The sequence below is a fragment of the Pangasianodon hypophthalmus genome, chromosome 1 (genome assembly GCF_027358585.1).
Source record: "Pangasianodon hypophthalmus isolate fPanHyp1 chromosome 1, fPanHyp1.pri, whole genome shotgun sequence".
Classification (NCBI taxonomy): Eukaryota; Metazoa; Chordata; class Actinopteri; order Siluriformes; family Pangasiidae; genus Pangasianodon; species Pangasianodon hypophthalmus.
In genome coordinates, this window is record NC_069710.1 from 17,694,463 (window position 1) to 17,712,876 (window position 18,414).

The 18,414-nt window shown below is 37.3% G+C and overlaps 1 protein-coding gene and 1 long non-coding RNA gene across 2 annotated transcripts; one reads left to right on the top strand and one right to left on the bottom strand.

Annotated features, from left to right (window-relative positions):
- Positions 1 to 82: 82 nt before the first annotated feature.
- On the bottom strand, positions 83 to 1,848 carry LOC128317947 (uncharacterized). Its single transcript, XR_008301337.1, has 3 exons — positions 1,759 to 1,848; positions 608 to 694; positions 83 to 289 (listed from the first exon to the last, which is right to left on the bottom strand). It is a non-coding gene; the product is annotated as an uncharacterized LOC128317947 (long non-coding RNA).
- Positions 1,849 to 1,997: 149 nt separating this feature from the next.
- Positions 1,998 to 17,192, top strand: LOC113533872 (syndecan-2-A). The gene is made up of 5 exons (XM_026926298.3): positions 1,998 to 2,320; positions 10,965 to 11,073; positions 13,165 to 13,331; positions 13,955 to 14,069; positions 15,063 to 17,192. The coding sequence occupies exons 1-5, from the start codon at positions 2,264 to 2,266 to the stop codon at positions 15,224 to 15,226; spliced, it is 612 nt and encodes a 203-aa protein (XP_026782099.1). The 5' UTR covers positions 1,998 to 2,263; the 3' UTR covers positions 15,227 to 17,192.
- The last annotated feature ends 1,222 nt before the right edge of the window (positions 17,193 to 18,414 follow it).

Below are 18,414 nucleotides of genomic sequence, written 5' to 3' on the forward strand. Positions count from 1 at the left end.
CCAACTGACCACTTTATTAGGAACATTTGCACATTCATTCAGTTATCTAATCAGCTAATCATGTGACAGCAGCCCAATGCAAATAATCATGCAGATACAGGTTGAGAGCTTCAGTTAATATTCATCAGACCATTAACAGAATGTACATCACAATCAGGAAAAAGTGTGATCTCTGTGACTAACTTTGGCATGGTTGTTGGTACCAGATGGACTGGTTTGAGTATTTCAAAAACTGCTGATCTCCTGGGATTTTCACACACAACAGTCTGTAGAGTTTGCATAGAACTGTCTGAAAAACAAAAACATCAAGTGAGTGGATGGTCTACAGGCTGAAACACCACATTGATGAGAGATCAGAGGAAAATGACCAGACTGGTTTGAGCTGACAGAAAGCCTATAGTAACTCAAATAAGCATTCTTTAAAACCACGGTGATCAGAAAAGCATCTCAGCATGCACAAAATGTCGAACCTTGAGGTGGATGGGCTACAACAGCAGAAGACCACATCAGGTTCCACTCCTGTCAGCCAAGAACAAGAATCTGAGGCTATCATGAGCTCAGACTCACAGAAACTGGTCAGTTAAAGATTAGGGGGGAAAAAAATCACCTTGTCTTTTTTTCCAGTCTTCATCTGTCCAGTTTCAGTGAGTGCTGATGTGTTGTGTGTTCTGAGACGCTTTTCCGCTCACCACTGCTGTAAAGAGTGATTATATGAGTTACTTTAGGCTTCCTGTCAGCTCAGCTTCCTGGTCATTCTCCTCTGATCTCTCTCATCAACAAGGTGTTTCAGCCTGCAGACCATCTACTCACAGTCATGTGCAAACTCTAGAAACTGTTGTGTGAGAAAATCTCAGGAGATTCTGAAATACTCAAACAAGCCCATCTGGCACCAACAACCATGGCATGATTAAAGTCACAGAGGTCACACTTTTTCTTCATTCTGATGTTTAATGTGAACATTAACTGAAGCTCTTGACCTGTATCTGCACGATTTAATGCACTGCGCCATATGTATGAATGTGCACTTGAACAAAGTGAACAGTGAGTGTATATAGTCTGTGGATATTTTTGTTGCATTGAGTATGTGTTGTAATGCAGTTAGTCCAGCAGGGGGAGACATACCCCATTCCACGAGTTCATTTCTGTGCGCATAGTTGTATAAAACGTTAACAGTATCAGTGTTGTATTGCATATACACTGAGGTTTTACAGCATGTCATTGTGGCTTCCACTGTGTTATAACAATGCTGTTGATTTGTTCTGTTGATCATCTCTTACTGATTCAGCTGGTGTATCTGAATGGCATGGCAGAAGGCTTGGTTTGCTGCGCGGTGAGGTCTTTACGGTAATCTACAGAGTTATTCCTGACTGCTCAAGTCTCAGTCATGATGGACTACATTACTTAAAAAACCGCTCCATCTTCCACCATAAAGGTTTATTTTAAAGGGGAACTCTTATAAAGCTGCCATGTAGAACAATACAGCAGGGTTTTCATTCAGCAAAGGCACTTTTTTTATTATTTATTTTTTTTTAGAAAGATAACTATTAACTGTTTGTGTAACTCTCAGTATGAATTTCGGTGAAGGATTTGCAGAAATCAAGCCAGTCCAAAAGCCATTCCAGCGTTTTCATTTAAAGTTGTACATATTTTGTTGAGAATTTGGTTAATTATGAGTAAGTTATATAAGCAATACGTACAGAAAGCTTTTACATTTTTTAATACTGATTTATGGTTCCACACAGGCGCATCTGTTCCTACCCTCGAGCCTGATTGAGCCTCTGCTGGAGAGATTTTCCTCCCAATCTTCAGCCTTTTACAGTCTAGTGGAAGTCTTGCACTGTGGCTCGCTTCTAAATAAAATAAATAAATAAACGCGCGCCTCGGCCTCCGCACGCGCTCACCCGCTCTGGATTGACGTCACCCATCCCCATCCCCAGACACACACACACACACACACATACACACCGCCCCCGGTTAACTTCAGCTTCATGCCGCTGAGCCACATCTACTGCCGAGAGACACACACACACACACACACAGTACAGCTCCTCTGCCATGGCCTCCTTCTAGCATCTCACTAAAGGGAAGTAGCGCAACTGGAGGAGATTGGCGAAGACGTCAGTCAGCACTCAGCAGTCCTGACATCACTGAGATTAAAATCTGAAAAGGAGAGAAACGACCAATCCTGCAAGAAAGAAAACAGAAAGCGAGTGCGATCTGAGATTTTTGTACAGAAAGCACAGCAGACTTCTGAACAGGAATAATGAGGAACAGCTGGATGTTGCTCGCTCTTTCAGCACTTTGCCTTCTGGGAAAAGGGGTAAGTTTGATCACATCTGGAAAACTTAATGTCACTCACAACTACTGCTATTTTCACAGAATAAAACAATGTCCACACTTCCGTCCTGTCTGCTTTAGGAGGACATTTATGAAGTTTTGAAGTCCTCAGGTCTATTTTCTCTAAAATCAGTTGGGAAATGTTTAAAGTGTTGCCTGGGTACACTGTGTGCACTGCTAAAACTTCTTCAATGCCCAGTGTGTGTGTGTGTGTGTGTGTGTGTGTGTGTGTAACGGAGTGATGCTGATTTATGCAGCTGTCCTGTTAAAGCTCTGAGTGATGTTCATGAAGATAGGTGCGATTACTTTTTTTTTTTCTTTCTGAACACAGTCCAATGCAGTATAGTGCTTCTTGGAAAACAGTAATAACTTGACTGTATAAGCACCATGACAGCTCTTATGGGAAAAAAAAACTGAAATGACATATCATACAGAAGTATGTAGAATAGATAATAACAAAATCAATCTTTCTTTTATTAATAATGTGTTTGTCCCAAATGAACACTGTCAAGCCAATTAAACACTCCTTGTGTTAATTGAACACTAGGGTTTTTCCAGTGTATCTTTAGGAAACAATACATAGAGGCAACTAGTTTTCTCATCAAAGACATTAAAACAGTTTTCTATAAAGAGTATTTTATTTATACATCCTGAACTAAAGACAGAAACAGAGAGTCCTTTATAGTGGTCATATGATTAGTATGCATTTAGATGTGTGTCCTTAGGTTTAAGTGATGTCACAGTTTGTCCCTGACCTTTAACAAGTTACACCATGTCTGTGACATTATCGGCTTGCTAATCATTTATGTTGAATAAATACTTCAACGTTCAGAAGTCCAAGAATATGTCCCCCCATCACCCCCTGGTAAACACTCAGGACAGACATATCACACTATAACTGGTCTTTAGCTTTGGGTGTGCTGTTTCGTTTCTACACTAAAGTACATTAAGGCATATATCAGTTTTGAGTAACATTAATTAAGGATTTTCTGATAGGGTTTAACACCTCAACATGTGCTGGTTTTGGCTTATCCATATTTTTATAATTGTGCAATAAACAGAAAAGTAGATATGTAAGAAAACACAAATCAGTCTCTTCTTGTCCTTTTTTTTTACTTATTATTTCCTCCATTTTTTTTAGAAGCAATTATTCTTTATGTTTTCATTTCTCATCCCTCCTTCTTTTCTTATGAATGAGTAGTTCAGTTGAGCATGACCTATAACCTAAAGCAACCAGTTAAATAAAACTAATACAAAAGGTAACAAATGAATCAAACCTTTAGGAGCATCTGAGGACAGCAGTATCATACAGGTTAATCATTCAACCCCACAGAAGAATCTTGCATAATCCATAAACCAGAAAGTCTGAATTTGCTCCTATTCACAAATATTGGTATAATGTTTGGTTGATGTGGAGTTTGAACCATATTGACATGTTTGGATATGTGACACTGTTTAGCCCTGGCACTTTAACCTCTGTAGGTCTTTTCCATATTTACGTAGCAACTATTTACCAAAATTATGACTGAGGTTGTTTTGAGTTTTGCTGTAATTGTGTTTAACTATATTTAGGTAAGGAATAAAACAATGGGGTGATGTGATGCCATTTACACACCAAAGTTGATTATTTTCCAATAACAGCATACCCTGAAATGTCCTTTTATCCCACAGCAATTTGCCAATGATTACAATTTATTTATTTATTTATTTAAAAGAATGGCACATCATGCGTATTATTCAATTATACCACAACATTTAATGTTGTGGAACATCCACAAGACATGTGATTTCCTGTTATCACTTATAACAGATTTAAATAGTTGCTCCCTCTTCTCCCAGCTTCTCTTTTTTTCTCTCTTGTGATGTTAATAATACAAAAAACAGCTTGTCGTGTTACTGAGTAACCGTAAAGTCCTCCGTCCTAAAGACTTTCCTGTGTCATAAAGCTTTATTAGTTAAAATGATACTGTTTACAGGTATACCTCTGATAGTTACAAAGCACTGATACTGGAGACTCCTTCCAAAATGCTATATAAAGTCTCCTGGAACCTCAGCTATACATGTCCTTATGTAGGTTATTACCATAGAGAAGCTAACGTGTTAAAAGGAGTAAAGCATTAATAGAAACCTGAGATTTGCCATGCCATGGAAACCATGCCATGGAAACCATTGTCTTTTCTACAAAACGTTCTGTTGTAGAAAATTAATGAACACCTTCTGACTAGTTAGATTTGAAAATTCTACAGCACTGTGGTATAACAGTTATCAATACATTTGAAGACAGAGTCAGCACTCTTTGTAGAGCAGTTTTTAGAGTTGATTTATGTGATACTGTATAACATTCAGACTCTATATGCTATATAGTGCTATATGGTTTTTTTTTTTTGGTTCATTCTACAATGTGAAACATTCTACAATGTGAAACAGAGGTAGTTTAAATATTATAAAGATTAGGTGCTCTTTAATATTTTATATTCATGTGAATGTTACAGTCATTTAGGATCATGTGAAAATCCATAGTTTTATGACCTGAACAGGAAAAATAAGCTTGTTTATTTGCCCCAGTGTTGCCACACCAGTACATTGTGTTATTTGCTGTCTGACTTTCTTCTGGGAAACATTGGGAAATTCCTCCAACTTCCATCATAGTAAGAAAAAGCATACTAAATTGTGATTTCTTTTAAAGGAATGTGCCATCAGTGTCATTCAGTTTACACGTATTCCTGAGTGGAATGTAAGAGGCACCCATCCACTTTTATGTGACATCTTTCCCAAACAGAAATGAGCCTTTTTAGCCTTTTCCTAAACATATTCCACTGAAGCAAGCGTCTGGAAAAAGGGTGACAACATATACAAAGCATGATGGAGAGTGCTGTGAAAAGGAGCTGTTGGGAAATGGAAGGATTTTTTATGGTGAAAACAGCGGTACAGAGCAGATTCTTAAGCTCCCAGGCTTTTGCTCCTCTAGCCACTTGGTTAGATGAGCAAATGGAAAGTTCTTTAGAGATGTTTTGGGGTCTGGAGGTCTATGAGTGCAGTGGTGAGCAGGACTACAAGAAAAGTGCTCTTGGGAAGTAAATGTGCTGTCTGCTTTTTGCGTTCACTCAGCCCAACTCTGGGTTCATTTCATAAGGATTTTTATTAGAGCTGTATTTGATGGATGAAGTGAGAAAGAGAGTGAGACAGTATCTTGATGAGGTGTGCTCAGTTTAGAGCAGAATGTGGTTAAGATTATGTTGGTGATGAAATTACAGCAATGAGCCTCTATTGAGCACTCAATAAATTTCAGCAGGGGTTCCATCACTGTACAAAAGAACCAAGACCACCATAAACAAGAAGGGCTTGTATATATTCCAAGATATTCCAACAGTCAAGAAACCTACAGCAAGAGTGTATTCACATCTGTAATGTCTCTGTAATCTTATTTGTAAAGACGGAATGTGTGGTATTTGACACCTAAGCACATCTTTCAGCTTGTTATTTTAGGATAAGTGGAAACTGTTATTACGCTTCCCTAGTTTGTTTGGATATATTTGCTATATTTCTTCCAGAAAGTGATTTATAGTTCCATAAGTTTAACAGGAAACATTATGCAAGCATGTTGACGTAGTGGAGCTGCTGTGGACATGGTTAGAGGAATGCTGACGTGTGACTACCCAGGCCTCCTCCAAGCCCTTATATGGGCATACTTCTTTTTCCTCCAGACAGCAGACACCTCCACACCAGATGTTTTTTGTACAGTGCAGATGTTTTTCCTTCCTCTGTCACAGTAGCATATGTTCCCAGATATCCAGCTTAATAGTAAACTAAGAATATGTACAAAACAGCGGCGTTTCATCTATTTAGTCAAAGTGCATATCATTATGAACATTAAAGAGTGCATGGTTAAATAAAACTTTTTAATGTCACGTCATATCTGCCTTTAGTAAAATGTGCCTGTGAGTCTACCAGTGTTAGACAGTGTATTAAAAAAAGAACATAACTAAATTGGGGGGAAAATTGTATGTTAGTTGTTTCTCTAGAATTTTTTTAATACTCAATGTTCATATCATAATGAACAATTGGATTGTATTCTGCCATCTTAAAAAAAAATCTGGTGAGATGGCACTAAGCTGGTACGCAGTAAATATGAGCTCTTTGATTTTGAATAGCTAAGTCTGTATTTCTCGTTATTCCTCTGTAGAAACTTTCAAGTAGGAGCATTCAGCTCAAGAATAACAGTGCTCTTGAAGTACACGACATACTACCCTAAGATAGCAAATGCTCTTATTTGGTCTATGTGTGTTATCAGTGTTCAGACTAATACAACAAATCTCATTCTCATTCTCATTCTAATAATTATTATTATTTTTATTATTATTAACAGGCCTTTCTAACATTACAGTATATTAGTATGGGGTACTGCATGTTCCTTAATGTTCTTGAAAACACATTTACACCATTCCAGCCTTGACTAGAGATGAACAGGAACATTGTTGACCCTCTTCAGAGAGTGACATAAATGATTTATGATGATTTGGTGTCTAATTGATTTACATTTCTTTTAGAGGTGTTGACAAACCGTACCTCATTACAAGCCACAGATTTTACTATTGTGTATTATTCAGTGTTACTTATTATCACTGACACAATGACTTTTTCTCAAGGTTGTTATATTTGTTTGGTAGTGCTTTAGCTTATTATTAAGACATTGTGTAATGCTTCCTCAGTGGAAACGTCTGCTTTTGTGTTCCAGCAGTTCTTCTTTTCAGATCTTTGACTAATGTTTGTGCACAGGTGTGTAATAACCTCAAGTGGGCTCAGTGTTTTGCCATTTCCAGGTGTGCTCTGTATGAACCATTGTGGCACCCAGGCTCCTTATACATGCCCCAGGTGCTCACATGAAGAACAATGCACACACGGTGATGTACAACCTTCAGTACGTGAAACACGGTGCATAGATCAGCAGATTGAAAATGTTTTGTTGTATCCATGCAAGGAGTCTTACTGATTTATGGTGGGGTTTTTTGTGGCATTTTTTTTACTTAAATGCCACAATGACTGTGGGGAAACGTGGATTTTGCAATTCAGCCAGGCGTTTTAAAACATATGAAATGGTTTGGGCAGGTCTCTGTAAATGTTGGGAGAGGGCTAGTCCATGAACTCAGTCCATCAGGGGCTTAAATCTGGAAAAATTTGTCCTGCTATTTCTTGTCAAGGCGTGTATGTATGTGTATTCACCTTTCCCTTTAAGAAAAACCCAGTCTTCCATTTAACAATGTTTTAAACCATGGCTCATGACCATATAAAGTATTATTCTAGCTGCCGGCACCTCCAACCCTATCCCATCCTTTCTCTCGCCTGTCTCTTTCCTTCTTTTCTCCCCACCTCTCTACTCAGTGCAGCACCTGTGTGAAAGCAGACATATTAAGAATACCTTGCATGCCTGCGGTTTGAATGGGCTGTATTCATCACCGCTGTTGTTCTCAGGAGCTCACTCTGGCTGCGTGTGTGTGTGCACGCATGCCGTTCCATGCTAAAACACATGGATGGATGTGTGTGAGTGTGTGCATGGATGAACATCAGTGACTGGTCTCGCTCCTTATATCGACTGCATTAAAAGCTCAGCCAGCTTCATATCAGAGGCACATCTGCGTTCTCACACTTGGCCTGTTCTTCACTCATTATAACCACTGCACGAACAGGAAAGAGACACTTGGCTCTGCTGTAGTACAGATGGGTTTCGAAGTTAATTATTATACTTTTATTAGGCCTGATGTGTTGTGTGTGTGTCTTTCTCAGTCAGTAATGGCTGATAATTCGGTAAAGATCGGAAGTTATTTTTATAAATCAGAAGAACACTTTGGCATCACAATTTCTTACTGTTGCTTTTCACCTTAGTAGGTAGAGTACAGAAGTAAGGTATAAAAGCATCAGATATCACTTTTGGTAACTAAATCACAACTTGCCTACAGAAACCAGCTTTATTTCCCAGTGTAAGGGTGGGCAAATCAGTGAAAATAGCAACAGATATAGCATGATCTTGCTAGATATAGCTAGATATAGCATAATTTTGATTTCATTGCGTTTAAGTGGAATAGCTTGTCTGAATGATTCATAAAAACGCTTTCAAGAAATTGATTTAAAAAGTAACAAGCTCAGCCTTTGCTTGTGTGCTGGGTGCACATGTAAAGCATGGCCTTCCTTTTCTCGCTCATGTATTGATACTGAATGTTATTTAAGTCTTTTTAATTCTATCAGCCTACTCTTTCAGAATGGACTAAAAATGGATTTTATAATGGTGAAATATGAATTGATTTTATAGTGGTTTACCCTGAATTCCGGCCTTGTGTTTCTTTCCAAGTTTGGTACAGTTTTCCCAGCAGCTTTATGGACTTTGGCTCTGGTTTGGTAACAGTTGGTAGCTTTAACACATCATTGTCTAACATGCGTATGAATGTGGGGAAAGAGCATCAGTTTCACAGCATTAGTCCAGGGCTGTGAAACAATAGTGCTTTTGGGTTTTGAGAAGAAGCATAGCAGTCAAGTTCACTATGTGCATATATTAAGAGTGGCAAAAACAGCCTAGAATGTGTGAAGGGAACGTCTGGAGTGTAATAATCATATTACAGGAGCATGTGTGGCAGCCTGCAGCGAAAAAACACTGCATTGTTTCTACAGCTCGGTTCTGTAGACACACATGTGGTTTTGATGTTTGAGTTTTTGGCTTAATCCTGTCAGACTCTGTGTGTGTTGTGCCACATCTGAAGGGGTAATTATAACAGATCAGCCCCAACCAGACTTAGATATGAGCCCTTTTATCTGACAGCGAAAGCTGTGACCATAACTCAGAGTCAGAAGTAGTACAAGGATGAATAGTATTTTTATGTGATTTTAGTTAATGTGTCCTTACAGCAACAGTTTATGAACTGTGTGGAATAAAGACAATACCAGATGAATGTACTCCTCTTTGACAAGATTTAGTGGCATCCTAGTCATGGTACCAGTGTGACATGTTCTGTATATTCTCCAACTATTTCTTAGAGCATAATGAGCAAACATGGAGCAAATTCTCTCTGTTACATGAATGTGCTGGTGAAGTATTTGTGTTTTGTGAAGATGTCCGCATAGGTCATTTCATTGCATGTCCACCAGGTCATTTCAAACTGGCCCACTCGTTTATTAGCCACACTAGAGCTGCCATTTAGCTTGATGTCTAGTTTACCCTTTGCACATACATTTTAAAAGTACTCCTTCAGCAGGCCTAGCTTTGGCAGGGCTGGGAGAGAACTTCTAAATCTTACATAATGAGTTTCAAAGTTGACTACTATTTTATTTACATTATTTTTATTTACCTTGTGGTTGGCACCTATATTTTGCACCACCTTTTCTTTTTTATGTATTTGTATGTGGCTGAACAAATCCATCCTGTGTGTCTGCTCTGTTATTCTGCATTTGCTGTGGGATTTGGCTGCTGTGGGACATGCAGCAGACTTGATCCTTTCTGTCTGTGTGTGTTTGTGTGCATACTGGGCCAGTGGTGAAGTACTAAATCCATGTGTTAAAGAGTTAGAGAGCGAGAAATGGAGAGAGAGAAAAAGGGAAAGAAGGGGGAGGTGTTTGACTGTTTGGCCAGGCTGCTTGGAGCAGAGAAGAGAGTGAGTGGTTTGTGAGATTTAGAGTTTCCTGTCCAGCTGTAGCGCTGGCACATGCTGAAAGAAAGTGACTCAGACCATCACACAATACCTTACTTGTGCTGCAGCCAGGAACTCAGGAATGCCACTCTCACTTTCATATGGCTGACAGGAGTTTGTTTTGGAATCAGACATATTATTCAACACACTCCAAGCAACACATTCTTACCCTCCTGCTATCCAACTCACTCTCTGCAAATAGGACTGATCCTCCTCCACACCTACTAAAATCTAAACTTTAAATCTAATATCTAACGTATTCAAATGGTGTGAACAGCAGCAAGTAGTCGTTTGTTGGTTTTTAGCTTTGGAAGTTGAATCGTGTTGAACTTATTTTGTTGGCCACAGGGTTGGTTTTGTCACTCACACACATTCACACTTTTGTCACTATTGTCAGTAGGATTTGATTGCCTGTTCTTTGAGATTTCCTAAGGTGTTATATTGTTAAAAAGAAGACTGGGTGAGTGTGAATGACTGTGAAAGACTAGACTCTGTAGCACACGGGTGTCACATGGACAAAAAGAAAGCAAAAAAAAAGATCAAATAGAAACAGACTCCATATTTAGAATACAGACTCTACAGAGAATATGGAACTAGCTCACACTTTTTTCATTACTCTCGAATACAGTGCAAAGATTATCTCGGTTTTGTGTATTTTAATGTAGTTTTTGTCCTATTCAACTTCTCCCAGACTTTTCAAGAATAAGCTTGGTGAATTTTCACTTGTGCTTATTTCATTTGCAATATCAAGCATGAATCCAGTGCACACAATATTGTGCTAAACCCAATATAAGCTGAGACAGGACATCTGGGTGGTTGTCAGTAAATTATGAACAATTTTGAGACATGTTATGACACTGTTTTAGCAGCTTTGTATCAGATCTTCATAACAGTTGTGAGAGCTCTTTAATTCCAACTTTAACTGAGGCATTTTGTGTGCATTTACTCCTGCAGGTCCTGGTGACAGGTCAGCTCGCCTCAGCCGATGACCTCTACCTGGAAGAACAGCAGTCTGGTGATTATTCTGTCGATGATGATGAATTCAACTCTGGCTCAGGATCAGGTAGACCAAACTCAGGTTACCCTAAATATCAATGTTGAATTGCTCATAATTTGGTTAGATTTCCTCTTCAATATGATTAGTTATGAGTTGTTAAAGGTAATACAGTGGGAATTATGTGTGAGTAACCTTCACAGCATCCTCAGTTAAATAGTAAACAGTGTCTTTATTATCATTATCAGTTGAGCGTCAGGTCTGAAAGCTTCAGGTCTGGCAGTCAACCATTGCCTGAAACCTTGTGAATGTTACATAAATAATAGCAGTTACTTATTTATTATTATTTGAAGGTTAAATCTGTAGTAATCAGATTACCTGCACAGTAAGTATTTGTTAGTTTAAGAACCAACTGTCAGAACCCCATAGCACCCCAGGGAACGGAAGGGATTTCTGTTCATTCTACACATTCAGCCTTTGATGTAGGTGATTATACTAGTCTATGTAAGTGTTTTCCTAATCTTTATGTGCCTACCATATAAAGCATCATGAAGTGAAGTTGTATTTTATCAGAAAAAGTTCCGTACATGTCCTTTCTGTGTGTGCAGGAGAAGTATATAAATATTATTCAAATAATTCCTTGAAAATTCGAAAAGCCTATCCCTGCTATATATGTATAAACTTATAAATGAACATACTTATATACAGATTCTCTCTGCTCAGTGCAGTGTATTGTACGTGAAGGGTTCATTTTTTTCAGTCCTGGGTGTAACACAACACAAGACAAGACAAGCTTCAGAGTGTGGTTATTTTGACGCAGCTCATTAAGCCTGTAACAGTGAGTCTGAAGGTACTGGTGTGACTTTGCAAGGCTGTTGTAAACAGAAGGGAAGCCTGTTGGCTCCGAGACCATGGCAGCAGTTTGATGAGAGCACAGATGTTTCACCTACGGTCAAACACGGTCAGCCAAGACCACCACGCTCTTTCAGAAGACATCTGCTCCAAACCTGATCCCTTCCATTATTAATACATCAGCTCTCCCACCTCTCACCGTAGTCAAACTACACATTACACTAACACTTATGAACATTCTGAAATGTACATAAAGATGTGCTGACTGTGTACTGACTCTAAATTTCTGCAAATAGATTATTAGAAAATGTGCACAGGTCTGATGTGCAGCAAATACAGAGCAAAAGAACTGATAAAAGTATTTAGGACAGTGGTGTCTCAGTGCTTAAAGGGATAGTTCAACCAAAAATGAAAATTCTGTCATTAATTACTCACCCTTGTGTCATTCCAAACCCATAAGACTTTCTTTCATCTTCAGAACACAAATGAAGATATTTTTAATGAAACATGGGGGATTTCTGTCCCTCCATTGACAGTCCATGAAGCCAAAACTTTGAAACTCCAAAAAGTTCACAAAGGCATCGTAAAAGTAATCCTTGTGACTCCAGCGCTACACTGTTTACAGCAGAGGAAGTTTCTCAAGGGTCTGGCATCCAGGAAAGGCAAAATTAACTTAGAATGTAACAAATGAAGCTTGCGTACTGTGTCCCTCTCCCTCTGCTGTAAACATTGCAGCGCTTCCAGGTCAGGTTGTATCGTGAGAAAGTCCGCTCTCGTGTCAACACAACACGCATGTGTCATGGTTCTCTCGTGAACGTGTGGCGGGATGTGGAAGTGATGATATTTTGTAAATAAAGACTTAATTTTAGTTTTTTTTGTGCACACAAAGCATTCGTATCGCTTCATAAAATTGGGATGAAACCACTGGAGTCACATAGATTACTTTTACGATGCCTTTATGAACTTTTTGGTCTTATGGGTTCGGAACGACAAGAGAGTCAGTAATTGATGACAGAATTTTCGTTTTTGAGTGAACTATCCCTTTAAGGTTCTGAGTTACCAATCAGAAGACAATGTGTTGGAATCTCAGCAACAAGTCCATGTGCAAGGTCCTTATTTCTCAACTGATCATGACTGACCCCAGCTTCCTAACAACTTGGGACCTTAAAAAAATGTATTTTGCTATAATGTACTCGTATATGCAACAATAAAGGCTGTCTTATTCTTTAAATATTTTTTCTGCTTCAAATTATACCAATACAGTAGTGTGCTTTGATACAGTATATGTGCCTTGTTTATTACTTTCAGGTTTTGCTGAAAGTGATGATGAAGATGTGCGCACAGTGAAAAAAATACAAAGCATAAAGCCTACACAGCATTCCACACAGACAAGCAGCCCAGGCCTGGAGATCACCTCATTTACTGTGCCAGACACATGGCTGACCTCCACAGATGCAGGACACGGGGGCACAGAGGTAAAATACTTTTCCATTCCATTTCTGAAGACATAGTTATTCATGTACTTTGGTATTATTGTAGCTTATCATAGTCTGATACTGCATGTCAGAGTAAGAAAACATATAAAGCCCACAAAAAGGTGACGTGTCTCTGTATTGCACCTGTACGTAATCTGAATATTTCACCTCAGTAAACAGTCTGCTTGAGCATACGGTATTACATGAGCAATTTATTCAAATTTAGTTTCATTTTGCCTGCATAATTCTACCATACTGGTATTGAAGCAAAGCAGATATGCAGAACGTTCAAATTTTAATTCAAAATTCACACTCTTAATTCAAATATATTGACACCTGCTTGTTTATAGGCCTATAGTCCCTTTAAAGTCCTATGAAGAAAAAGGGCTATAATTTGTTTTATGGTACACCCAGTAGATGTAAAACTTCACAATCAGATCTGCACTTTAACCGCATAGTCACGGTTTCATTTCAAATCCAGTGTGCAGCAGCACAAAACGCATATCAAACTAAAATCTTTTTTCATACATTTTCATGTTACATGCTGTTGTTGGTCTGTTTTCATCTTTTCTTTTCTGTTTCTCCTTCAACCCCTGTGTCCTCCACACATATTTTCTTGTCAGATGGAGAGGCCCCAGGGCAGTGACACAGCCACCAGCACTAGGAGTTCTACGGAATCTGACAAGCAAAATGTAGTGCAATCCGAAAACCTCTTCCAGAGGACTGAAGTGCTGGCAGGTACGTTCAGATTAGAATCAATTTTTTTTTTCAGATTTTTGTACCATGATCAATTACTTCAACTAAAATTTAAGACGCATTTTCTGTCCTTACGTCCTTGAAATCTTTACAAATCACAAATACGACGTGTCAAGTTCAAGCACAGTTTAATCCTACAAGGCTCAAACACACACTGTAAAAATGATATCTTGGGATGACAACTTTAATATAGACAAATTTCTCTAAACACGTGATATTTTACTTCTACTGTTAGCTGAACTACTGTCACTCACTTTCAGTAACTGCTGGGAACACTGGGCATGAGGCAGGAATAGTCCATGCACAGGGCGCCAGTCTATTGCAGGGCATTAATCTTAACTAACTTATTATTATATATTATGTAATATATACTACATTAAAATTTAATTAGTTTGTGCTGGTGTCAGCAAACATTAATTGGAAAACCTTTATTAGACAAACTGTTTGAAAAGAATCTTGGTGTAAACTGAAAATGCTTACGGCTGACAGCTTTATCAGATGACATTAAAATATATAAAAACATGAGTCATTCCTTTTCTGTGGCTGAGTCACACCTGTGGCTGTTATTTTCCAGCATCCTTCTCAGTTTACTAAACTGATGTTTGAGAGAAAACACTTGCACTGTAGATCTCTGATAAGCCTATTTCTAAACATTTTGAACTTGTCTTACACTGCTGGTAGATAATTTAGCTTCTTTCTAGAAATAAATGCAAAATTATCTGTCAATAGATAATAGATTAAAAGAGCTTTAAGTTTTTTATTTTATATATATATATATATATATATATATATATATATATATATATATATATATATATATATATATACTTTTATCTACCAACAAAGTGTCAAAGGTTGTCTGCAAGTCTTCAGTGACTATTTATTCAAGTCATTTAACAAATTTTTATAGATATTGCGCTGATTTTCATATTGTCCTATGTTATCACCTGACTGAATTTCTCCCTTTACCTGTAGCTGTTATAGCTGGTGGTGTGATTGGCTTCCTGTTTGCCATCTTCCTCATTCTCCTGTTGGTGTACCGCATGAGGAAGAAGGATGAAGGCAGCTATGATCTGGGAGAGCGCAAACTACCCAGTACAGCTTATCAGAAAGCACCAACCAAGGAGTTCTATGCCTAAATGAGCAATTACACTCAACATTAACTCCCATATGACATATGACCAACATTTCCTCAGTCACCAAAAACAAAAGCTGGAATTATAAAAGACTGAGGAGGTTTTTATTGGGAACTTATTTAATAACAAAGATACAGTATTTTTTGCTTCATAAAGCCAATCAGATATTATGTTTTTATTATGGATCATGACTTATTTCTCATGTGGTTTTTAAAAATTGTTGGAGAAAATAATGTAATATAAAACAACAAATGTCATGATTCGTTTCATCCATAGACTACTTTGTGACTATAGAGGTACATATTTGTATTTTTTAAATATACAAAAGTTCTGAAATCTGGATTGTAAATGTACTTTATCTTTTATGCTATAATAATTACCCTGATTACATTTGAGCATCTCCATATTGATGTCAATATTGATCTCATTCTTAATTTAGGTACTATATAAAGTGTTGATTTTTTTTATAAACTATTCTCTCTTTTAACCAGTTCTCTCTATTTGGGCTTGTAAATTTTTAGTGCTGTCAAAAATTTGTATATTTTGTCAATTCAGTATCAAAATATAGGGAAACAATTTTTAAAATATATTATTTGTTCTGAATCTTTTTTACATCAAGCCAAGAACAAATCCTGATTCTCTCTCTCTCTCTCTCTCTCTCTCTCTCTCTCTCTCTCACACACACACACACACACACACACACACATATTGCCATGCCAGGTAAAGTAAAACACACTGTAAATCACTGTGTCATTATCTCTTGTCATTTATTCCCTCTGGTTCTCAAACCCAATTTAAAATGCTTTTTTTATCCTAAGCCATGACAGATAAAGAGCAATTGAATTTTCCTCTTTAAACAGTCTGTGTCTTCAAATGTTTCCCAAATACAGTACTGCAAATTTAGAATGCGAATATAATGGCATAACCATCCTTAACTCAAATAAGGGGAGTTATTTGCACTAAACAACTTCCAGTATTAAAATGATTGCACCAGGGACATTTGATACTGTCCACATAGTCATGAAACACTGGTCTTGGCTAATAAACTGAGCCAAAACCAGCAGCACTTGAGTGCATAAATGTTCACTAATGAGCCCTAATCCGTCCATTTCCATGGTCATCAAAGCTATATGTTTGGAAGCCTGGAAGCATTTCGCTTCTCAGAATCAGTCTGCAGAGCACACACATTATTCTCCAGTCTGATGTCTGTATTTGTGTAAGAGAAGGCTGTTTACATGCTTTAGTCGGATTTGGTAACAAATGCTAATGGGGGAATTACAGCTTCTGAAAAGCATTAAATCTTAATGCAGATAGCTGTGAGGACTCAGACTGTTTAATGATAAAAATTCCATTATGCCAGAATGATTAAACAGAGAGCATCCATGTGTTATCCAAAATGATTGAGTTATGACCAAAAAAAAGATGCTGAGTGCTTCATGACATATGGAGATTCCAAGCATAAGTGCACTTCATTTACACATTTTGGGGTTTTACGCATACTGTGTTTACTGATGATATTTGAAACATTTAAAAATGTTGAATTCTTGATTCCTGTTACGTATTAATAATTGTCGTCATTTTCCAAAGCCTGTCCTGATTATTGTCATGATGACTCTGATTACATATTTACATTCATTTTCCTATTTCCTATTTTTGCTTAATTTCCTTTAAAGATATGGCAGGTTGAGTCAATGATTAATTTGTATATGTTAATATACAATAATTTATAGAATATAACTATTTATATACAACATATTAAATGTAATATGTTAAATACAAAACAATCTAGCAAAATGTATATTCACATTTAAATGCCCTTGAAGTGCCTACTGTTTTGAAAGATTGCCATTTTGGGGCATTTGAAGACATTTGTACAACAGAATGAAGGATGGAGTTTCATAAGCATGGCTGATAATGGAATGGTTATGGAGTTATAAAAACAGTGTTGTAATAAACACTACTGAATAAACATTTTCTCAGGCTGTGGTTATTAGCTTCTGATTTTAAAATGCTTGTTGTTTTCTTAGTGAATATTGGCCTTCTGTTCTAAACCTATCATCATTTTTTTCCCAGTACCAATGTGTGTTTTGGCCACGGGGAAAATAAGTTAGAATGTCATCAGAGCTAGGTTAAATCACAGCATACAAGCTCACAATCTGTCAAGTGTCCCTCCAAGATATTTACCCAAATGTGCAAAGAAAATGTAAGACTTCCAGATATTGCTCTTGGACATTCATTGCTTGGCTAGCATAAAACAAAGCAGTGACCCAAGCAGAGGAGACGGATTGGGTTAACTGTGACATTAAGAGTAAATGCTGTAATTCCTGTCAAATATATACTGTACGTATACACGGACATACATTTTTTGCATAATCAATTCAGTCAGTCATTGATCTTTAGTAACCACTTTATTCTGGTCAGGGTCACAATGGCTCTAGAGTCTATCCTGGGAACACTGAACTCTGTATGGGATACCAGTCTATCACAAGATATCACACACACACACACACACACACACACACACACATTCAATCCTACAAGCAATTAAGCATTGCCAATTCACCTACCTGCATGTTTTTGTGAGGTGGGAGGAAACCCAGAGGAAATCCTGAACAATCTTTGTCATATAGTTTAATATAGGCATTTAATAGTCCAATCAACAGGGATTTCTGTAATAAACACCCAAATGGAAATATGGGTGAAAAAGTAAAATGTTTAAACAATTATACTATATTTATATTTATTATGTTATATTTATATACATTTAAACAACATTTACTTTTATTTTAGAATATTTAATCTGTAGAAATATTTAATTTAATTTATTTACCACATTAAAAATGAATGTATGTGTAAAATAGGCAGCAAAATCAAATTATCCCAAATTTTATATTTATATAAATTATATCTTTTATACCTAATTATTTTCTTCAATAATAAAATCTGAACATACACTATTTGACCATTTTGCATTACTCATGTCACCATTTTCTACCACAATAAATGTCTTGTTGCTATAAATTACATTTTTATTTTGTCTTAATGGAATTGCACTATAGACCCCAGTGTGTGAGATCAGCTGCTCTGTACAGTTTCAGGGTTTCCCCCAACATTTATCGAGGTAACGAAAGGCGTAATTAATAGCTAATGAGATGAATCAGTCGTATTTGGTAGTTAAAAAAAAACAACAA

Coding starts and splice junctions, on each gene's coding strand:
- LOC113533872 (XM_026926298.3), top strand. CDS start 2,264: ATGAGGAACAGCTGGATGTTGCTCGCTCTTTCAGCACTTTGCCTTCTG. Junction 2,321..10,964: donor TTTGCCTTCTGGGAAAAGGG/GTAAGTTTGATC, acceptor TTACTCCTGCAG/GTCCTGGTGACAGGTCAGCT. Junction 13,332..13,954: donor CAGGACACGGGGGCACAGAG/GTAAAATACTTT, acceptor TTTTCTTGTCAG/ATGGAGAGGCCCCAGGGCAG.